At 36.1% G+C, this 25,645-nt stretch overlaps 1 protein-coding gene across 3 annotated transcripts in view; it reads left to right on the top strand.

Annotated features, from left to right (window-relative positions):
- LOC149794572 (uncharacterized) overlaps positions 1-25,645 on the top strand; it is a 67,681-nt gene that overhangs the window by 9,128 nt on the left and 32,908 nt on the right. For 2 of the 3 annotated variants that reach the window (XM_089968847.1, XM_089968845.1), the window contains exons 1-2: positions 12,136-12,289; positions 24,832-24,908. In XM_089968847.1, coding sequence (XP_089824973.1) covers positions 24,842-24,908 — 67 coding nt within the window. In that variant the 5' untranslated portion in view covers positions 12,136-12,289; positions 24,832-24,841. Of the gene's footprint in view, positions 1-12,135; positions 12,290-24,831; positions 24,909-25,645 lie in introns of those variants that run through there. The other variant, XM_089968846.1, reaches the window with a different exon arrangement.

The raw sequence follows: 25,645 nt of genomic DNA, 5'->3' as shown, positions 1-25,645 counted from the left end.
AATGATTTATGAATGAAAGCCTTTATGCTAGCAATCATGCGTGATTACTATATAGAGTATTCGGTCGGAAAATATATTGTCTAAAATAAACATATTTAAACTGTGCTTTAATACCGTTTATATACAACGGTATTACACCAGCACAAATTGATTAACCCATTTAATTTTTGAGAAGAGAATTGCCCACTTGTTACTTTAAATACTTGATACCCTGAATTGTTTCATTCACAGCCAATCAAGTGAGTGATTGAGCTATCTAGTCTAAACAAAGTATACTGCTTATATCCGTTAATAATCTGTTCCAAAAAAATAATTTAGTTGCAAACTGTTATTAAAGAGCGAGTCAAGCTATGTAATACATATGGTTGTCAGTATTGGACTTCATAACAAGGGTGATCGGCAAATTGTTGCAATAATATGTTATTACAGTAGTACTGAATATGTTAGGTGATTCATGAAATTATATGTCTGCTAAAAATGTCCTAAATGATTTTAGACAGAAAATGTGTCACAGTAAATTTGATTGCTTAGTAGTCCTAGTGTAATTTTGACTTTCCTTCAAGGAATCAATGGTAGATATAAATTAACGCTTTTATGTGATTATTTTATATTTGATTTGACTTTTTGTCGCGCCGAGATAACTCTTCCTTTCCCGTTTTCTATTCCCTTTTCCTCTCCTGCTTCACTTTCTAAAATAAAAAAAAAATAACCGTCTTTGTCTGATACCTCAGAGAATTATTGCTTGTGGCCCAGCATAGCGCATAACTATTTCAAAAACTTTGATCGACTATGTACCAACTTAGATTTAGAGAAACCGGATCTCGGTATCAACAGCTTGATCTGAACGGACTGTGGGTTTAAACTTTTAGAAGATTAGTCGTGATCTAAAACAATGAACATAGCACGTTAGGCTATAATAACTAAGCATAACACGAGTTACCTGTTCCATGTACATTTTAACAATAATTTAAGATTACTATATAGTGCGTGAGCAACCCAAGCAGTAGCATAAAAGTAGAGTTTTTGCCTTATCTGTCACCTTTGACCCTTGACACCCGTCCGCATCTCCTCCCCGATGACATACTTAGCCTATAAGCGATCACTGTCTGTTGATCACTTTTATTTATTTTTTTCCACTGGGGTTCAAGCACCCCAAAAATGTATGATCCAATCATGGGGGGGGGGGTAAAACCTCGGGCGGATTATCTACCAATAAGAAATAATCCAGGAGTTTATATATAGGAAGCTCAATAGCAAAGGAAAAGCTCTCTTCTTTAGAAAATACAAACTTTGTGGTAGAGAGTAACGTTATGAGTACTGTAAAATACATACAGAGGAGCTACGTGATGGTTTAGGTTCACGGCCCTGCCTTAAATGCGGCTTCGCAGTCAGATAACGTAATAAACTGTGCCAGCACTATGTATCTATTCGTGAATACTATTAAGCGCTCAGAAACAAATCGAAACTATAAACACCTGTGGATGCGCAAGCTTAATCATATACGACAACAATAAAGAAACAACAATAAAACAGAAATAAACTGAACAAACACAGGACTGAAGCGATTGCAGTTTCTGTTTACGATAAAATAAAAAAATCCATTGACAGAATTTCCCAATTAGAAAGAAGCTTCGTCCTCCCCTTAGTATAAACATGCCTACTGTGCCACAGACACAATTGCTCGTACGGCAGCAAGGACTATACATGCCAAATCGTACGAGAATGGCAGAGATAAATGAATTATTGAGACCCATATTTGTACTGAATCCATCATCACCGGTAGCCACTGCATCAACAATAACAACAGCAGTGAAACATTACAGATAAAATAATCTATAACGCAACATCAAAAGTACTCATGAGCATAATATCCAAGTACCCAGAGGTGCAAGAAAAACTGACATTTTTGCGGTATTAGACGAGTATGGACAAATCCGTCGTCGTTGTCTTGCATCTGGTATAGCTACTGAAGCGGCCGAGTACGTTTTTGCAGAAACACTGCAATCGCAATAACAAGAACTCAAATTTCAAAAATGTATTGGCGATTTGGAAAATCACGTAACAGCTATCCCACACACATGCATGCACACCAGACAAAGACTTTAGATAACTATTAACAAACATGATTCCTGGAATCATAGAGGTGTTATAAAACATTCGTCACGCTAGGGATAAATTTAATAGTGTCCTTAGCACGCATCTGCGTATGTCACTTTGTCATGGCAGGGTTAGATTTGAAACTACAAAACTATTCACAACAGTGCCCGTGTAATCTTGCACTGCAAAGACATCAGCGCCATTAATGATGAAATTGAAAGAGGCATTGAAAAGGTTCTCTAAACGCTGAAGAAATACGTCAATGCAAGATTGAGATGGTTTCTCGAAAGATTTTGAAAATTGAGGTCCATCTCTCGTCGTATACGCCATTTCGTGGATCTAGTTACTTAGCAACACCAAACCTGGTACAGGCAAGGTCGGTTATAAACGTTAAAACTTTGACAACAGATGTTGTGAATGGGCAATTTTGTTGGCGTTATATCCGGTAAGCGACAATCAAGACTTGTCAGGAAGATATCCGCAACACAACGCAAACTCAACTTTCAAACAGCTTAATAAACTTGAAACACTTACCCCAAATATCTCTGCTAATGCGTTTAGTTATGACAAATGCTTTTATCCGCTAGCACAATCTCACCATAGACAGAACTGACGAACCCAGAATGATTTATTGATGCTGAGTGAAATGAAATAATCAGAATAGACATCATACTATTAATGGATAAAGAATCTTATTTCACTACTTAACCAACACAGTAATTACAATGGCAAAAAAATCTCCAGTAAGACGCTGCATTGCTGTATTGACATTAAAGATCTTTTCACCTGTCATGGCTTTTTTTGCCGTGGTCTCAGTAAAATATCGCAACGCCCAAAACCACTGTCACATTTGCTTCAGTTCAACCAACAACGAAATTCCTGCACATCTTGTGCACGGATTTTGACTGTCTGAATATTCAGCGGAAAGTCTTGCGCCTAGCTCTACTTACAAAGACGCAAAAGCGCCTGATATCTATACAATTGTTCAAGTCGTTTAACAACCTCATGCGGGGTTTATTATGTTGCAGTCCGATGTGATGGAAAAAGAGGTCTGCCAGTCATTTCTATTGCCCAGAGTGCTAGCATGCTAATTACAGTTGAAGTATTTCTCAAATCGAGTGAAATTTGGCAACATGGATTCGGCCACAGTTCTATTCACCAGAAGACAAACTTACGAAGGATGATAACATTCGTGACATTTCCACCAAAACGCACTGCTGGATTCGTGAAGCATCTTTCGCTGAAGGGCAAAGTCCTTCCACCAATAAAGAGCAAAGCCTTTCCATCGATGAAACTATAAGCCCCCATTACAAAGTTCATGGTCACTGTCACATGACTGTGTGCATACAAAGGTGTTACACGCACCGTACGTAACTTGCCTGGAAAACTTATGTCAACAAAACAAATATCCATATAGTGCTTCATAATCTGCGTAGGTATGATGGTCACTTAAAGATACAAATTATCGATAAGCGTTACCCGCAACAAAATGTAAAAATGCATGATGTTTCGGCCGGGTCAGTTACAGTTTATCGATTCCATACAGATTATGAAGTCTTCCGTGTACACGTTTGTGGAAAATCTGACGGTAGAAAACTTCAAAATCACTCGAATACACTGTCCAACCAATACGGACCTGTTAATGAAACAAGGTGTGTATCCATACAAGTAGAAGGACGAATTAAACAAAATCTGCTTGACACTTAGTTGCCACCGATCAAAGCGTTTTGTTCATTGCTGACACGTAACATATTTGAAAAGAATATTACGAACAAGCAAAGAAAGTTTGGTTAGCATTTGAATGTAAATACAAACATCGATGACTATCAAGATCTGTATATGCGCACTGATGTTCGCTGATGTATTTAAGAAATGTCTTGTTACTGACATGCTCGTGTACAAGCTTTATCCTGTGCATGACTTCTCGTCACCTGATATAGGTTGGGATGCTTTGTTATACAAAACCAAAATTGAGCTGGAATTGCCCAAAGACATTTATCATCATCTGTTTATCGAGCGATCACTTTGTTGCGGAATATCCATGTCGCGTCATAGATATGCTCGTGTCAACAACCCTAACACTGACCCCAACAGTTACATCATTTATCACGTTTAAAATAACCTTTACGATTTGGTCATGATGGAATCCCTTCCGGTTGGTGGATTTCAGTGGATCGATCCTGTGCATATTGACAAAAAATTGTGCACGATCACAGCATCAACAGTGATCATCGACACTTCTTTGACGTGTATACGGAACATTTACACGAGGTACATAATGCTTATCCGCTGGGACGAGAAGTGCTGTATGTGCCAGTTAATGGTTGTCCCCGTACCAGTGTTCCATCGTCAATGAAACCGTAGGCAGATATTACGAATGCACTAAACTGGTACCAACTATTTGGACCATACACAAGTATGCACTGCACGTGCGAAATCTTTAATTGTACCATGGGGTATCCGAAAGAACATCTGTTGCTTAGTAACAGAAATGCAATTGTTGGTAAGATCAAAGACACATGCTCGGGTAAACCAATCGAAGAGTATATGGGTCTGGGACCCAAAGCGTGTTTGTTTGTAATTTGTCCCAAGAACATTAAGAAGGCCAAAGTTGTTCTATTGGTGACTGTAAAGAACGTTCTCAAACACAAACGGTACCTCGAATGTCTTCCGGACAGTTGCTAATTCACCCACACCACAAATATGATCCGATCTAAAGGAACATCGCCTCGGTGTATACCGAGGCACTGAGTTTGTCCATCTTTCATACTAAGCGATGAATACTCCCAGATGGAATAATCATTCACTCGTTTTGGTCATAGTGATACTGAAAACCAACGTACAATTGATACTGGTTAAACTGATGACACAAATCCTGGTAACAGTTCCATATCTGCTGAAAAGACTTGGAATTTCTCTAGCACAAAAGCACATCTGGGAAGGTTATGTCCGCCAGTTGATGATGGCCCCAATCGTTAACTTATTAGTTGTCTTAGAGTACAAATCCGCTCAGAAATCGTGAACACATCCACTGTCCATACTGTGTCAATTATACAACATTGTTGTCCGCCGTCTAACTCTGCAGGTGCATACAATTATTGAACAATGTTGTCTACGAGTGGCTGTAACAGTGCCAGCCGCGGAATCATTTTCTGAGTAATTTTTACAGTCTTGTGTCGATTCGCATTGTCTTGTATTATTCCAATTATGCGTATGACTTCATTGCTCAATGCTTCAAAATAAAATAGAAGTCAGTCCTGCTACCAACTTTTGAGACCGTTCTGGTCTCATCAGCAATTCTATTGTGTACTGATGACCCAGTAACTGTTCCGCAAGAGTACGATTAAATTGTTCCTTACTTGCTTGGTCACGCTGTACACTGACATGTCCCGCACGTACTCTCACAAGGTGTTTGGCTAACATCACAGCCAGTGATAAGTGAAATATTTCGCCAGGATCCACTTGTAACAATCTGGCCATATCAGTAGGCCTAGTGCATAAATGATCTCGAGTGCATCTGTGACACTTGGAAAACCATTTTGACGTCAACGTCTCCGTTTCGTTTTCGCTGGCCTCATCGATAATGTATAGCACTTAATTGTATAGGCTCAATCGGTCTTGTTGATCACAGACAGGGTCGTGCGGAAGAAATAACAAATCTGTCTGTTGGACTGCATTAAGTATATGGACATCGAGCCAACCACATTAAATATGTTTGGTACTGATCAATATATTCGCCACAGCTCATGTTTGGCCAACCATGCTCGGGTAATCCCATGAGTGATTAGCACTGGCTAACTGTTTCACGACGGTTCAACCTATCCGGTATCCATGCGGACCGCAGTATACTTTGGATACTGCCGAGCTTTTTGTGTCCATTTTATTTATATCAGTATAATGTTTTACTTGCAATGAGTGGCTTTGTCTCCCAATGCAATCTTGACTTCATACCTCCATTGAGGAACTATCGTGCGATTCGTTTTCCCATTGTTGGAATAATCACATCAATCACTGATTTAATAGGATGTTTTATAAGCAACATCAAGTAATTTAATTGGATGTTTTATAAGCAAGATCATGTCTGTAATACGTAGCATTAACGTGGTTGATAGGTGCTTCACCTGGTCTTGGATCGAACCGTGTATTAGACCCACATTAAAGGTAGTCAGGAAGGTGGTTTTACCGAAATATTCACTCCATGGTGTCCTTTGTAACTTTGTTAATGCAGCCTCCTTGTCACCTTCACATTTGCATAAACTCCGCTCGTTTGCAACCTTTTAATGAACCCAATCTTCTTTGCTCCACATCCAACACAAGTTCCAGAAATCGCTGCTCGCCCATAATGTGTTTGAACTCAGGTTGGATTTGCAATATGTGTTTTCGCACGACATCGCACGCAATACGAAGAATGTATCGTATTAATAATAATGTATTATTATTCAATAGTATCACGTAAAAGAAAGATTATTTTGGAAGTCAAAGATATGAGAAAAATCAAATTGTTTCGTCGTTGGTTTCTCCGAAGAAGCAACACGTAAACCGTCCAAGCATGGTGGTGGAATTTTGTTTCCAAACTCATTTCGCGCACTGATCATTGGCCCAGCTGGCTCAGGAAAACAAAACTGTTCTTGAATATGGTTCTACGATGGCTAATCTTGAATTGGTTGTTCGTGGTTTCAGCATCGGCTGAAGATGAGCCGTAGTACGATGCTTAAATGATGTTCGATAACCACTGGTAACAAAAGATCGTTGGAAAGTGGTAACAACGATCCCATCAATCTCATTCCACAATACCACTACTGCTAACAATTTGAATGCAAACAAAAACAATCTTTGTGAGAAAGATGTTATCATGGTTGAGAATCAAGTCAATTTCGCACAAATGTTTTCACGAGACGGGCACAGAAAGAAACGTCTACGTGATCGATTTGACTCAACGATAGGCACATGTGCTAGCAGTAATCCATTACAACTGTAGCATATTGATGATATCTTGTGATATTGACGAGCATGGTCTTGGAGATAATTTTAGGCTTGGTGTGCCGCTAAGAACACGTGGAATGAATTTCGTGACATTTTCCGTATATTATCTAGGACCCACATAGTTTTCTTTCCATTGATTTGGCTGGTACCTGCAGTAGAAGGGGTTTGGATGCACCAATTTAACAATCAGAGATATAATCATTTAAAAAAAAATTCCTGCAGGGGGAAATATAGAAACGCATGAGAAGAGACTCTGCGAAGCTGCTCAGCAATATATAGATTCACATCAAAATGTGCTAAAAAGTCGCAAAAACTCAAAGATATGTTACAGTCGCGACGGACTGGACGAGAAGACCACATAACCGTTTATGAATAAACATCTGCGCCGTTGATTAATCTCACAAATGAAAAAGCGGAACGTGCGAGGGATAATGAAAAGGACAAAAGCTCAACTGAACAACACGTGTCAGCGTTTGCTAGAACAGGCAAAGCACCTGGTTCATTTCGTAAGGGAGCAAATCCCTCAAAGGATCTTAAGAAAGCCACATGAGCAACAGTAGAAGAGGTGGCAGCCTTAATGTAAAGGAAGAAAACAAGGGGCTAGATAGTAAAACAGCTAAGTGCATCAAAGATATTAAAGACCAACAAAGGCATGTGCATAGACTACCAGAGGTTTGACGGTGGAGATGGCTGAAATCAAACAACACGTTGAAACCCCCATTTAGTCTTGTCCTCGCTATTGAATCACTAACATATGCGGTTGTTATTGCACAGTCGTCAATAAGATCAGTGGTAGGTTGGCGGAAAAAGAATCTAGCCTGGTGACGTTGTTCGTGGAATATTTAAGAGTGCACCAAAAGCACACAAAGCCTTACCATCTCGCTGCAGCCATCCCAACGTGAGTTGCAATGCGGATAGTATTAAAAGTGCTACTCTGGATCGATTAAAACAACTGGGCTCTCAGACATCTGTGGAGCTTCGAGACCTAACACGACGGTTAATAACATAAACACTAAAGACGGTTCCAGTTAAATTACCTTAAACATAATCATTACCGCCTGTATTTAGTAAATTAATTAATGAGGCCGCTCAGCAGCGATTGCCAGGCTCAGCAATTTCAAATCTGCCAAAGAGAATGTTAGTGGTAAAGCTATCAAAGAGTGGTATTAAAAAATCAAAGATATATATAGGTTGAAACGTTTTTGCAATGACACAGGTTAAAGATGCAACTGATCAATCATTTGACATGGGAGCGCCTGTGTTAGTGGATAAATCAAGAGAGAGAACATTCTTGTATTATTCATTTTCAGCCAGGATCCCAATTAATTTATAAAAGAATTGTACGTGCAAGACATTAGTATTATATTCCAGGTGAGGCACTGTTGCAAACTGAGGGAAAACTGGTACAGGCAGACGTTGCTTATTACCCCTATAATGTTTAAGTAGGATTTGATAAGAATGGAATTATGGGTTATTCAATAGTGCACTTTATTCCATCGATTTAGACAATGTTGACGTGACCACAGCCGGATATGCCAGATATAATGATGATTACACGAGCATCGCTGGTCCAACAGTGGTGTTTGTTAAAGATGCAACTAATAATGCAGATCATAGACAAAATTTAATTAGACGAGTTCGAAATTTAGCTGGCGATTCTGATGCAGTTGTAGACAATTTACCATTCACTAGTAGCCGGTCTTACTGAAAAACAACTTGAGAAAATACAAAACGCAATCAAGAAACAATTGTGGGGTCACACCGAATATTTTTCGTTCAACATTAACTAGAAATTTCACCTTGTGTTTGACCCAAATACAACTCGCTCATCTTAATACAGTCAAGTACGATAGCACGTCACTGATATTAAACTTATCCAAGTCAGACATAGAACAAATGCAAAACACTGGCGGAATATTTTAATTCGTTGATGAAATTTCAGCATTGTTGGCAGTTGCGGATCTAGCGGTGGTAAAAACTGCAGCGTTAAGGCTTGTCGGAAATGCATCAAGAATGGAATTGAAAAAGGCGGTCGGTGGCCGTTATAACAAGGAAGTGTCGGTCGGTGGCAGCATAAACAGGAACGAGTAGACGAATACTCTCATGCAAAGGTCTTCGATTACCTGGTCGCAGAAGATGACACCGCTGACCCGTCAGTTGAGCAGTCTTAATGTACTCGCAATGGCAAAATCAACTAAACACTGTCGTGGTGTTTTTATGAGAGATGAACCTGCATCGATGGTGCCACCGTCAGTTTGGATTCATCAACAGGCCATGGCACTAACTGGTCGCATACGTGGTAACACCTCAACATGGTTTATATTTTCGCTCGAATGTTGAAAATGAAATCCAGCTCGAAGCAAGCAACGTCTGTTCGGAAGGGTAATTAACCGACTTTGGCGCTTGTGTTTATGATGACTGCTGTGATGTGATTGCGGAATTTACCGACGGGGCGTTGAATCAGCTGGCAGCGGGTGCTAACCTTGATAACAATTATCTTCCACTTGTCACTGAATATCTGATTTAATGGGGCGTTACCAAACCGTTGTATGAACTGTTATAATACGTTGTTAAGGTTCAAGCAGAAATTGCCATTTGAAATTATCCTTATATACCACAACCAACTCGATGTCAGCTTGAGATCATGGCAAGTGCCCGCGAAAATGCACAATCGTTGACAACAGCAGTAGATGCAAAACCTCTCCTGGATTGTCCTTACAATGGCGAAGTGGCAACACACCATTGAATATTTTACGCCAACATCGACTCAGCTGAGACACAAATGAGCACCACTGTTATTCAACAATGACGCACATGTTCTTGTAACATGTATTGAGCAAAGAACATTGATAGATGTAAAAGGTTCTGGCGTAATCGGGATGTTTATAAATGAGAGGGGTGCTATACCACTATGACGCACAATCGCAGGAGATTTAGTGTTCGCGAGGCAGATTATTTTATAACTGTACGACAATTGCCATTAAAAAAAATAATTGGTTAGAACTGTGGTTCGCTTATGGGATAGGTATATAGGGGACAAAAAGGCAAAAGCCCGACTTTTATATTAATCAAGCCAATAAACAAATGTTAGAAATTCCAAAGACGTATCTAGTCTGCATTTTCTGTTGATGACAAAAGACGTAAGATCATATGAATCGTTATTCCTTAATCAAATATATACTAAAAATATTCTCAGCAAAATATTAACTATATATAGACAAATTACGTTCCCCTTAATTACCCTATATGGCATTAATTCATGATTGCTACTCGAACGTGTCTCATCTACAGTTTCATGAGAGCATATAGTATCTTCATTATACATAAGAACTTACTGAATTCATTTTACATGAACTCGATATGGTAGCCAATAGGTAATAGTGCATAATACTAGCGACGGTATAACAAGCATTATTTACTAATATGTTGAGTATCCAGTGCGCAACTATTGTAGATAAGAAATATCAGTGATACCACCGAGCGGGTTTACGATATTTATTTTTAGAAAAAAGATTTACCCACCTGCTACCCTAAATAGTACTATTACCTACTGTCTACCTTCTAGAGTTCATGTACAACAAATCCGGTGACTAAACATGCAATGTTTAATACTAGCATAAGTTTGGGGAGACGCCACGTTTAATACCATTATCAATTATAATGTTCTTGGTGATAGTGTGATTTAAAGACAAATATATATGATGCTATCACAAATTTGAAAACAAATTATTTTTAAGGAAGAGATTCCCTACTGATTACCCAATACATCATTACGTCCTGCTTGCTACACTAACGAGACGAATACACAACTAAGTGCGAGGAATATTGATCCACTACAACGTATCAAATTGATACTATACACAAAGATCTAGCGAATTGTTTTTGATCTATATACATTTGAACAACTTTACTGGAATAGACAGAGGGTTTGAAATAGTAGGTTAAACATAAATTACTCTGCTTCACACAATAAACATGCAATTTGCGAATTGCAGCTATAAATGTAAATTACGAAGCAGAGCATAAAATACTTCAATACAATTGCAGAAAATATATATAATACAAAATTATATAATATAATATAATATAATATAATATAATATAATATAATATGCATTCTATATTGCAGACAAAATGATGTAAGATTACATTAGATACGAAATTCATTCGTTCCTAAAAATGTATAAATTAGAAACATTCCTATTCAAATAGACAATAAAAGAACAAACGATTTATCTACTTGTTACACTAAAAATGATTACAACTTTCTATTTAACTTCAGGTGTTCATCAAAACCACCCAACACAAATCAATAATAGGAGAAAGGATATTCACGCACTCAACTGTTACTCTAGATATTATTACTTCTTACTACTTAACACCTAGTGCTCGTATGCAACAAATTATGTTGGTGGTTGGAATTTTTTATTTAATGTTTAACACTAAAAACGTTCTGAATATGCTATTTTTAGCATCATTAAATAATGTAAAATTCTTGGAAGCACCTAAGAAATGTTAAGTTCGTACGTACGATAGTTAGTCTGCATAAACTCTTCATTTTCTAAAAGATTCGCAAGATTTAAGGCGATATGAACCGTTAGTTTCTAACAAAGTATATATCCCCCCCCGCAGAACAATCAAGGAAAGAAAGAATCAAAGATGCAGACATACAAGTACAAATATATATATATATATATATATATATATATATATATATATATATATATATATATATATATTTACAGACAATTTATTTTTAGAGACAGAATTTACCCATTTGGTTCCCAAAAATAGTTTACTGCTTAAATCTTACTTTATAGGGATCACCTGCAACAAATCGTCTGATTGGTTTGATTTTTCATTTGATGATTAACAGACGTGTTTGGAGTCAAGATAATTAATATCATTACCTAATCTTGTTTTATCCGTGTTATCCGTGTATCCGTGTTATCCGTGTGGCAGTATGTATGTATGTATATATTTACCCACTATTTATTTTTAGAGACACGATTTACCCATTTTGTTGCCCAAAATAGTTTGCTGCTTAATTCTTACTCTATAGTGGTCACCTGCAACAAATCTTGTGAGTGGTTTGATTTTTATTTGATGATTAACGAACGTGCTTGGAGTCAAGATAATTAATATCATTACCTAATCCTGTGGTATCCGTGTTGTCCGTGTGGCAGCACATAAGACGAGCTTTAAGTTTGTAAGTACAGTAGTTTGAATGTATATTCTCTTCTACTTGCCAATGCAAGAGTTAGCTTTATAAGATCGGTGTTTGTTCTGCTTATCCTCTGCATCGTTTAAATTTTCCGCAAAACGATATTAAAATTATAGTCTCTGTCTCTAATGAATTGGTTAAAAATCTAATTACCCTGTGCCTTTTTAAAATCAGATATGTATCCCATATCGACAAAAGAGGTTTAGATTTTATTTAAATCTTTCTTTCGTGAATTTACCAAATATCCCTATGTGATTAGATTAATTTGGCAGCTCTGCTTTTTCTGCAGTATACACAATTCAATCCATTTTTAAAATCATGCGAGTCCATTCATACAAGTTTTCATTACGTAATATCGCCTTTTTACAAATGTGTCCCAACATAATGTCTTGGCGTTTTCTTAAAAACAAATTAATCATTGTCACATAAAAGAAAAGACTATGTCCTAAATTTTAGTACATGTAACAATCCATCACAATTTGTTTAATTCGGGTATCCAAAACAGTAGTTCTGCTAAAAATGTATACATTTTTCAAAGTTGGAAATGACAAACGTGAGAGAAAGGGAGCACGCAGAGTGGATGATGTGACCTATAATGCTAAAGCCTTCCATCGGATTAGTCTTGTGGGATCGAATGGGGAGAAATGGGAAATATTATGCTAAAACTTCCCAAAAGATTGACATTAATATGGCCCACTCATGACAAGCATAGTTGAGCATTAGTCCGTGACATGACCCGATGTGAGAAATGAACCTATATGGCGAAAATGAAAATAATTCACTCTTCGACCATTATGTACTACATCTTAATGGGAAAAGGCATATTATATATATATATATATATATATATATATATATATATATATATATATATATATATATATATATATGTGTGTGTGTGTGTGTGTGTGTGTGTGTGACAAACATTAATATACTTTTATACTAACAATTAAATTAATGAAACTTGTAAGAGAGAGAGAAGGAATATACATACATACATACATACATACATACATACATACATGAGACTAACATATATGTTAAACCAATCCATTGATAGAGAAATGATTTTCCCCCTAGTTACCCATGTTATTATCATTATTAGTTCCTGCTTGTAACCCAGTTCAGTCACATTCATGACGATACCGATTAAACGCAGCTTATATTTTGTTACCTCCATAATATCTAGGTCAGTTATTCCCTGACCGATATACATATGAAGAGTTACATTGGAATATTTTTTGGATTTGAAATAACAGGTTGCACTAGAGCTACTATGCTTGACACGATTAAAACCTTTTATTCGCATTGTAGCAATAACATCAGAATGCAATACAGACCATGAAAAAGCTCAACACAATGCTTAAGATGTGTAAGATAAAAAAGTATATATAGTATTAAAGACATATGATTGAAGAATAAATAATTCATTATTTGTTAATGTTTTAAAAATTAATTATTGAACTCCTCCCAGCAGAAATCAAACAATGCACACACACACATATGTATATACTGATTTATTTCAGACATAAAATATACCCACTTGTTACCCTCAATAGTATCACTTCTATTTATCTTGCTGTGTTCATTAGAAACAAATCGGTAGCGTGGTTATAATATTCATTCATTGTTTAATGCTAACATAAATTATTAGTACTTCTGCTAAGTTCCCAAACCAGTGTCATTCACAACAATGTGTATACATATCGGTTAACAAAGGGGCAGGGTACAGTTTCGTAAATTGGCCCCTGGCAAATTTCTTAACTGAAGGCTATGGTGTGAAGTTTACAGCTGTTATTGTTTACTATTTAAAGATACGGATATATTGGTGAACTAGGTGTTTCGGGCTTGTGCTGTTCCTGAAATTTATTTCTGGCATGTAGACCTTCACTCTGCAGTATGCTGATAGTGAAATACCAATAGCCGACTAGGAAGAAGAGCTAGCCTAACATAGCAGTAAACACCTGGCTTTGGGGCAAGTAGAAAATCTTAAAAACGGCTTGGATGACAGATATTTTAAATTGATTTAGCGTGTTTAGTACACACTATTTTGCATAAATGTCATCTAGGAAAAGGGCTTGTGTTTGCGCTGTGAGCATCACATGGTGTCAAAATTGACCTTCGGACATGAAAATTGCAGACATAAATTTGGGATTGGGGTGAATAAACTTCTTCCGCTATGAGCTGCCGTTGATTTCGCTGGTCAAGTGAATAATATTCCTGTGCTTTGTTTTAATATAGATATCTAAAAATATGGACCTTTTCGACCTGACTGTATTTGATATTTTATGATTTTGTATACTTGGTTGCTGATTGTGGCATTAAATTTGTACATAAAAACTGGCCCACTGCCCACTAAGGCACATAAGTTATATAAATCTCAGACAGACCAAGGGACTTTGTTTCCTGTCCTATGTATATAGGACAGTAAACAACGTCCCTAGGTGTATCTGGGCCTTAAAAAACTTATGCTTGATAAAGTACCAACAGTGGAAAAGGGATATGCTTAGAATGTGAACTAGTAAGTTGAATAACTACTACAATGATTCGCACGATTAACATCTGTTATCCTGAGTGTGGCTATAACTGTAGAATGCAGTGCAGAACATGAGAAAGGACAATACGTTAGAGACGATGTGTCAGATTTGCAGGTTACTGCATTTGGATGGGAAAATATGAACGAGTTTATCGGATGGATATACTGCACTACCTTAGGAGTGCAGTATAGCAATCCGACAAAACGAGTTCATATTTTCCCATACAAATGCAGTAAACTTTTTACTATATGCTCATTTTCTTATACTACCTCAGGCTTAATTATATAAACATCAATACACTACAACTAACAAAGTAACTGAATGTATTCCAAACTAAATACAGAACTGCAAGTTCATCATTAAACAACAACAACATTATTAATGTGCGCATAACTCCGCCCTGATAAATTTGAACTTAGTCGCGCGCTAGACATAACTTTCGAAAGAAAATGGCGCTTTGGTCTACTTACAATTGAGCTTTGGAGTCATATTGTGAATGAATGCGCATTGCAACAACTTTTCCCTTTGATCTGAAATGAATAGATTTTGATATTTTTGTCGATTGTACGAAATGTCGTGATTATGGACTGGATTTATATGTACCAATTCTACATGAAATACATCGGATTGAAGCAGCGAGGGAGAAGCGTGTTGACATCTGCAAGTGTCTTTCTGTTCTGTCATTGAATGTTTGAAATCATAATGTGGTAAAATATGGGGTCCTTCAATTGCAATTATCAAAAAGACGCTATGGAATTTAATATTAATTTCATTTTGAGTCATGTAAGGAGGATGTAATTGCACTTGGAATATAGTCGAAATTACAGTACAATTTCTTAATGTGTAATCAAGCATGAGAACCCATCACATGGCTCATGTAATTCGGATCTGCAGAACTAAGAAAGTACATTTTAAGAAAATTCTGAATGTAATACTGTAAGCATATTTTTGCCATTTTTATTACCAGCTAAAGAAGACAGTTTATACCTTGTTACTTTCATGTTATTTGTAAGGACCCCGTTTGGTGTCTATAGCTAGCCTAAATTCGAAACATTGTATCAAAAAAATTAACTCGGAATGTGCCAAAGCAGCTGGTATGTGGCAATCTACGATACTTCTCGTTTACTTTATTCAGAAACAAATTTAATCAACCAAAGCGTAAAGGGTCTACAATGAGAGTGTACATGATTTATTTTCAAACTAGTTCCTAGCATACTATTGGCCACAAGTGAGTTCAAAATGAAATTACGCGAGATTGCAATATCGTAAAGTGCTGAATGATTCTGTTAATGTAAAGTTAACGGAGAAAAAATGAGCAGATAACAAACAAACATTCAGTATACATTCTGCATAGCAGATAAGTGATACATCATCTTATAATTCTTTAAATATTTCATAAAGTATTTACCTTTGCCAGCATATATCAAACAGATATATATATATATATATATATATATATATATATATATATATATATATATATATATATATATATAGTAAATTATTTTTAGGCATAAAATTTACCCACTTGTTACCATAAATAGTATAATTGAGTAACTACTGTCTATTTACCACGCAGTATTCTGGCGAGTGGAATATTAATTCAGTGTTTACTACTAACCTAAGTTTTGTAAACACCATGTTTAATCAGTATCTAATCTATGGTTCTTTTTCGGTATTTCGTCAGTTTATCTTCTTCGTCTTCTAAATTTTCGACAATACTTTGTTAAAATTAAAGTTACTGCCTTAGTTAAATTGCTGCAGTATCTCATGTACACTGCATATTTTGAAGATCCCTTGTATATCCTATGTCCAATAAATAAATAAATAAATATATATATATATATATATATATATATATATATATATATATATATATATCAGAAAGGCAATTTTTTCTAAGCACCTTATTTTACTAGAAAGGGATTTTGCCCTGATTTCCTTATTTATTATTGCCTCCTGCTTGCTAGAAAACAAGTCTCATTCACACAGTGCATTCACAAGAAAGTTCATAAAATATCGATTAAGTACAGCTGTTTATTACCTATATCAAGAGAAAGTTATGGCCAGACGCATATACTTAGCACCCGAACCATCGGAATAGGCGTAGGATTTGAAATAGGTTAAACAACAACTATAATACTTCACACAATAAAACATAAAGCATGCACTTTCTAACCACAACAAAGAACACAATGCTGCGCATGAAAAGGCAATGCAGACAAAGTTTCAATAGCCACTAGTAAAACCTTTTTTGGAAAACACTCCGTCTACTGTCCAACAAACCACCTTTTTAAAAAGAGAAACTAACATCTATTTTCTGCTACAGGGCTGATTTATAGATACAGTGCTTTATGATATTTCTTCAATTTGTTACAAATGTTACAGTGTGTACTTGTCAAGAATAGATCTCGTCTTTAAACTGAGAGAGAGAGAGAGAGAGAGAGAGAGAGAGAGAAAGTAGTAAGATGGCGCATGGGGATAATTTCATGTCCAGTACTAGCGAATGTTACCTTCAAGCAAATTTAGAGCGACAGGTCTCACTGATGTTTACTCTGTCAGAGTAAAATAAATATCGAATAGTTCAAAGGGTGGAAAGTATATGAAATATTTGTTTCTTGAAGCTGTGAACTCAACGCCTAAGCATTCTAACAAGAAAAGAATGGCAAAACGCGTGCTTAAATTTGTATTTACTTTCGGCTTACAAATACACAAAGTAAAGGACAAAATGAAAAAGAAATGAAAGGTTTCTAACCAAAACCCAAAACTGTTTGCTTGGATTGGATAATATAAACTAAGGTGTTTGTGCGCAAGGATCACTCACCATCACATACCCAACAACCCGTTCAAACGATATTATACTAAATTTCCCTTGTCAGCATAGGATTGTGCCACTGTTAGTCTTACTGGCTTAGGTTAAATTCTTCTTGTCAGCATAATAACACTAATGTTATTCAAGTAGACTTTGTAACATTGCATTTACTATCCCACAGATTCTCTTGTCATCATAAGTCATACTAAGTTTGACCTAATGGGCTAATATTGAATGACCCTTTTCCACACAGAAATGCCCAGTTTAAGATGGTCGTAGTATCCTCATATAGGTACGTTTGCCCCATTTTGTCATGCTTTGAATTTTTAGTAACACTATAAATTCACTTGCTATCAGTGAACCATAGTAATGTTAATCCTGTGGACCACTTAGAAGCATAGGCCGATATTAATATTAATCTCAATAAAGTTTTAAGCATTATAATTTTCCATTGTCCCTTTCACCGTCCCACAATGTTAAATCTATCAACGTTTTACAAATTACAATCCCTCTTACGCTTCATGTAATTCCAATGTAAGGTAGCTGGATAGTGGACTTTTCCATTTGCCACCACCTACTTGTCACTTTTCTGCACTGCGTCATATTTTCAAACCGACGACGTAATGTTAACTTTACGAACAGGGTATCCCTCGTTACTACAAAATAAACATTTGCTAACTAGAAAAAAACATATCCAAAGGACTTTATGTTAATTTTGTGAGTGAATAGGTAAACTTTACACATCAATAAATACCCAACCATGGTCATTTAATTCATACGATACCAATTTCGTCCTTTCTTTCGTCAAATCAATGTATTCCATCAACAATGCATTCCAATTTAAGTAGCGCGTACTTTCCTTTCATTCGCCGCTTGACATCGCCCCATAATACATACCTGTACAGAATCACAAGAACATATTGACTACTGTCACAGTTACATTTATTCAGAAACGTCATCCTTTATATATTATCCGGGGGTCTCAAACTCAAAGGACCCTGAAGGCTGCATGAAGGCATTTTCGATAGCCCAAGGGCCGCACCACCTTTGTCATCTCTCATGACACCTTGTGACGCCAATCATTTTGAGGGCCACAGGATACTGCTTGGCGGGCCGCATGCGGCCCACGGGCCGAGTGTTTGAAACCCTTGTATTAGGCAATGGCCACCGGTGGTTTCCAACACATTTATTTTATATAGAACATTCTTGTTCAATTTTAGTCAGTACCATCTTCTACGTCAGATGACCATAACCTTTCATTATAGTTGATACAGGCTGAACAAGTGTGGTACATTAAATTTCCAATCAAACCTTATATCATTATGGATTTTATCAATGAACAACATAGAAATATAATCAAGATGATGCTATCCCGTACTAAAAGAATGGTAACAATTAAATAAATTGTATACATAAAATGGCATTTTGTATCGTTTTCAACAGCGTTAACAGTTATGTTTGTTCGCAACTTCATACTTTTTTTTTACATCTTGGGCAATGGCTACCCGTGGTGTCAGCACATTTCTTTTCATATGAAAAACAACAACATTCTTTTATAATTTTAGTCAGGCTTATTCGGTAATAACATGTCACATCTTTTTCATCAGCGTTAATACTTACTTTGAGTTATCTAATGTGAAATTAAATGTGCAGTTGTTAGATGTAGAGTTGCTCGCAAAATCGGCCATAAGTTGTGTGTGGTTGCATAGTTGAGTGCTGGAAGGACTGTGCATTTGGAGTGTTTGATCATTGGATTGGAGATTTTATCAATGGTTGCTGACCTTGATCTGAAGTGAAATTAGGGTGGTGGTGGTGTTAGGGTCTGATACAGACAGAGCTTGTCCACCATAGCCATATTTTCCAAAACTGAACTAATGAGTTGTTTTTGTTCTGTTCAAGTGTAAGTTTGTAGAGGCTCCTCACATTTGTGGTCTGTCATAAACAAAATATTTCTGGTTGCAAACCTAATACTACTACTCCTACCTCATGGACAATGTACTTAACATGAGCCTATGTGTGTCAATGGAGCAAGGCAGGCATGAATCACACCCGGTACTTTTTTTTAGCCTAATATCAACAATTTGAACATGTTCCTTTCATATAATGAAATAAATTGAGTAGTCCTCTTATTTAGTACCGGAAGAAACGCAGATCATTGGATAAATAGTTGTAAAATCTTGTTTACCTTTCTTATCCGATATTTTCATTTAGATTGATCATCCGCTATATTAATATAAATAATAACTGCTTCTATTTTCAGCCTCGTTTGTTTGCATGCCATATAAGGATATTGAGGCCTTATTTGGAAACGTAAACAAGTTGTAGTAAAAATATGCGCTGTTTGAGTCAGAAATTCTGCGCATTCAAAGTAAATTTGACTTATCGGTAACTTTGAAATTCCACCAAGAAGGCATTATTTGCCACTGGATTGATAAAAAGGATGTATTTGTCATGCTACCCACTAGATTTGGAAAGTCATTGACTTTGCCTTTTTAAACAAAAACTGGTTTTTGCAATTAATGCAAGTTCCTATTCTACTGTGTGCACTATGTCATTCAGCATTTAATAACGTAGCATAAAATATTCAAATATGGTCTGGCAAGCATTAATTAGAAAAATGGTAACAGCGAGAATCTCACATTTTCTGTCATGGAGGACACGGTGAGGTTAGTGTAACCATGACAATTTATTTTATTGTGCAAGGGCTTAATAAATTCAAAATAAGTCAAACTTCTTTCCCAACATAATTATACTTAGTAGCAGATTTCTACACTATTTGTTTTTCTGACTTTAGTGATGATTTTTTGCTCCATTACATGATATACGATCAGTTTGTAGCCTCATCCACAACAAATTAAGTTGAGGCTACGACATCGTAGCTAGTTGCAAACCCAGCTTCACTCATATCTTGAATTGTTGTTGCACGGAGTGAGTGATCAGTATAGCGTCGCACTCCTGCATTCTAGCAGATGTCTAGCATGAATGAAGAGAATTGCTTTGGTTTGACTGGTTTATAAGTATACCATTGGTCAGCAAATTCAGGAGATCTTAGTGATTCTTTTCTGCATTGGGAAAATAACACCTTTGCGGCTTTGCCAAATTTCTGAAGGAAAACTTTACAGATTTCACTGATTGATGCGTAAAACATTCCTGATCAGTATCACGTGACCGTTTACAACAAATTGTATTGCAGAAAATCTGTTTCATTTGAAACAATTGGACTTATAACATTGTAAAGAAACATTGTCGGAACCACTTTGAAAAGAGCTAACATGTATATTTGATATCCTTATACAGTAATAGTAGTGGCTAAATAATAAATTAGTATATAATACATGTTACCAATTAACTGACTAGGTGCTGTATCTAACTGGTTCGGTTCTAGTATTAGGCTTAGTGTCAGTAAACCTGTTTATGTTAACAAACAGAAAAGAAAAGCCAACCGTTTAGGTTTACAATCAGAAAGTTCACTTTATAAGAGCTTTAAAATTCTACAAATATATTCTAGGATCACTTACCAGCCTTGTGAATGGATTTTTAAACGATTATCTGTTTCATGCTTAAAACAAGGAATGAAGGCTCTTTGTTTATTATTGTTATTTATGCCAGTGTTCTTGATTTCAAAAGATAACTTGAATCTAACTTACCGCCACCAAGTAGTGTGAGGTATTGTACCACCCAAAGCTCCAGTCTCATAGTCAAGATCGGCGTCAAACACATTAAAATACATTATTTATCTTTAATGACTGAACTGTACACAGTAAATATTAACTTTATTTGTGTATGTTAAATATTATGCTAAAGAGGAAAAACCTTCCCATCAATTGATATGGTAGAATTCCAAATAAATATATTTTCTGTACTGGGGAAAGCACGATATCGTCTCAACCATACCTTTGGCAAATCACGCTATGTCCACACTTTCCACCTGCAGGCAGATGGTTCGAGTGGACTGAGCAGAGTTTAAGTTCATTGTGCATGCTTGAAAACTCTGTAATGGCATTGGAAGAGGCCTGCTCATACTAACAAAAAACCAGTAAATGCTAGTGATGTAACAATTACTTTCACACTTACCACCATATTTTATCGCAAGAGAAGAATATTTCACGTTAGAAAGATGAAAACTATTTCAAGAATAATTGTTTTGGTTTTTTATTTTTGTGGAGTTGTTTTTTTACGGGGATTGAAATTCTATTGACTTTTTGTTTATGCGAAAGCCTTAATATTCACGCTTTATTTTGCTGTATTATTAAAAATATCATATCCACAACGTACATAATGCATTTCTCTGTTATCTACGTTATTGAATGTCACATAGGCCTTTCGTAAATGAACTATAAACAACACCAGGTAATAAACGTTCATGTACATCCACTCTTTACACAAGTTAAGCGCATGGAACTGGCAACCGTTGTCGCTTTTGAATATCATATGTGTTAACTCATTAACCCCTGGTGCCTCGTTTAAACGTCAGGAGATAGTAGCCTACTTCCAAGCTCTGTAGCATCAAGATCATCTAGGATACACTAAAGTGGTGGTATTATAGAAAGATAGACAGCGGATGTAGCTCTGCAATGATACCAAATAATCTGGACATTCTAGTTTCACTGCAAAATACAGAGGGAAAAACATAATTGTTTGGACCCTATTTTTTTCCACCCAAAATTTGCTCATGGTCGGAATCTGATTTGGTGTCCGGATTTTAGACTTGTTGGCCTCAGATCTAAGGCAGACTCTGGTCTGAACTGCACACAGACAGGCGTACCTTTGCAAAAACTAGGATACGATGGGCATTTGGAATTTAGAGTGGTCTCAGTATGGAAATGATGGTCCGTTAAGAAAAAAAGAAAAAAGTCCAACTTTTACCCTTCTGCTCATGATCAAGGGAAATAGCCAATGAAAAACGATGTTTCTAACACAACAATGCATTAGGTTAACCGGATATCTCTTGCAAGTAGATGTATAAGGATATATTCAGAAATAGCCCCCAATTTGTGTTTCCTACTCGCATTTCAGGCGGAAATGACAAAAACCTCCAGGGGTTAATGAATTAAATGTGTTTAAATGTGCATAGTGACTTTGTGATAGTGATCATTTACAGGGCCTTATTCCAATAAAAGTCTATTATTTAGTTGCTTTTTCAAGATAAAAATTTCCTTCTCTTTCGTTTTCTTTCTTTCATTCTTGTGTGAATGGCTTTTTTTTACTCCTCATCATGGGGTACGCAACTACCTGTATATGTTGTCCTACATTGGGTATGCAAATTTTACACATCTATTAGAATTTTAAGACCGGAACCACTTCTTTCGAGAGCCATGGTATTTTAGGTATCGTTGCACTAAATATATTAATTACACTATTTAAGCCAATCAAATGTAGTCAAAAATGAACTTATTAACATCGTTTTGATATTTGATGAAGCTATAATGATAACTGAAGAATGTTTCCCGTATTCAGTGTAAAACAGCATTAAAGCCCTTAATAGATAATATATTTGTTTGTTGAACTGAACCTCTTTGCTTTTGTGTAGATTGACAAAGTAAACGGGTATTAATTGGCAGTTTCTGAAAAGGTCAATGAAAGAAAAACAAATTATTTTCATTAAACTTCAGAAAATACAATAATCTGAATGGTGTTTATTTTCCTCCCACTTTACATATAAAGAGGAAATCAGATTTGGATTTTCAGTCCTTCCATAGTCCCTCTTATCCTACTAGTACTTAACTATTTTAACGCATTTTCTTCTAATTCGATATTATCAACATGTATTGTGCTTTTATATATTGATGTAACCTTGGAAGACTTAGTGAGCTTTCTTGGACGCCGTTTAGTCTATTTATAGTACATAATCAGCAGACTCACCAAATTCTTCTTGAAAACCATAGATCAAATGATTCCAGTTGGATTTCAGTCAAAGTTTGCATGCTGCTAGATGTGGTTGGGTCAATGAATGAGTAACTCTGTCGCCCTACTTTTGCTTTGTTGTAGTGCAGAGTAATAACCCATGGTTCACATACCCAATAACTTTCTTTCCTGTGCAAAAAATCTCTAGGCTATTGATTGATATCAGCCATATTTGGCATGCTGTATGGAAAAGATGAGACACTGGCTGAGTTTGACTATTCTATATCATTGTTTAACAGAGATATTTACTCAGATTGTCATATCCACCCACTTTCTTGTCCTAGCATTAATTCAGTTTAATTAGTATTTATTTCCAAGCAATTCTGATATGCAGATTAGGGGCCCCAAGTGGCCGAGTGCTTCAGTGGTCTAAAGCGCTTCCCGTTACGGATCACTGCCATCTCACCTCTGCGTAGGTTCGAGTCTCGGATTCGGCCAATGTGGGTATGGGAGAAAGCTTGCCAGTAGCTTCTCAAGGGTCGGTGGTTCTTTCCGGGTTTTTCTCGGGTTCTTCCTCCACCATTAATACTGGCCGCCATGTATAGCCTATCGTGTGCTGAAAAATGGCGTTAAACCCTACAACAAGATCAACAACTGATATGCAGAATGGTTTCTATGAAGCACATGCTGAGTGCCACTTTCTCCCCATATAATAGTAGAGTTATAGCCTTTGATTGTCTGACCCAACCACTTTTCTTTTCTTGACAATAGCTCAGATAGTAGTACAGGATGCAACAATAGGCAACTTTAATCCAATAAGTCAGAGAAAAGCTAGGGACACCAGTCTCTGGATGCTGGTTCAAACATTCTCTGTGTTGGTGCTTAATACATGCAATATACTATTCGGGTGCTTGATGTTAAAACTAATGCAGAAGATTTCATTAACATATAGACAAAAAGATCAAAATATATAAAGAACGTATTAACCACAGTAATAACATTTAGTTTCACATGGAAAACATACAATCGTTTACAATACAATACAAATCTTTATGTTTTATCGAAAAGACTACAGAAATGAATGCATGAAAACTGTGCACTTTGTCATTGATGAAGTTTGATCAGCAGTAAGTGTTGCATCACTAGTCGTCAATTTTAAAAAAAATAAACTTAATATACTGACCAGGTGCTTGTGGAAATTTACATTATACATGGGCCATTTTTTCTTAATGTTATGAAATAAATTTTATCATCAAGACACGTTTGTATTCGGAAAAATGAGATCAAGTAATAACATTGTTCGCATGTTTAAATATATTTGTTTCTTGTTTCAGAGCAAGCAGAATGACACACTTTCTGAGCTGGTTTATCTGTACAATGGCACTGTTCATGGAGAAAACAAGATCTGTCGGTAGATAATTATATCATATTTGTTGGTCTCTTGTCATTTATATTGTTTCAAGTCTATGCTCTTAAACTATGTAACAGAAAAAGTGTGAAGACAACAAGCTGTTTACAGTTTAACAAATTATTTGTTTCCATAAAATACAGTTGAAAAAATGAGAAAAAAAGAACGTACAGTATTGCAAATTAAATCCTCAAATAATCCAAGAATTTTAGACATAAGTCCTAATAATAAGAAGTGCTAAATAAAACTCAGTTCAAGTTCCAAAGAGATCCAAAATTGAAGGCGATGATGTGTCTGTTATAGCCTACAAAGTGCTGATGTATCAACAGTCTCTTGTTGAATCACAAAAATATTATTCAAGGTTTGAATTCAGTATAAATTCCAGTAAATATCTTTATTCAAGAATTTTATCAGAGCACCTTTGTATTTCCAGAGAAAATAATTACTTGAAGAAAATAAAATTCAGCCCAAACAGGTCACAACATAATACGGCTTAAAGTGCTAGATATTAAAGCATGACTGGTCAAATCCTCACAGACACAAGATTATATAGTTCTCTGCTTGACCTCAGGTCACATTTAGCATATTCTAAAAACAACCATTACCTATTGGGAAATAACGTTCTAGAATGATCTTGTTTATTTACAACAATGTAACCTATAAAATTCACTTACGGATCTCCAAAACCCTGACCCATATTTAATCCTTCTTGTTTACCTTAATAATATTCCTGATAAAAA

This window comes from Sinohyriopsis cumingii, chromosome 8, assembly GCF_028554795.1.
Source record: "Sinohyriopsis cumingii isolate HCF-2022 chromosome 8, ASM2855479v2, whole genome shotgun sequence".
Taxonomy (NCBI): Eukaryota; Metazoa; Mollusca; class Bivalvia; order Unionida; family Unionidae; genus Sinohyriopsis; species Sinohyriopsis cumingii.
The sequence above is the reverse complement of the archived record's forward strand: the minus strand, read 5'-3'. Positions and strand labels throughout refer to the sequence as shown.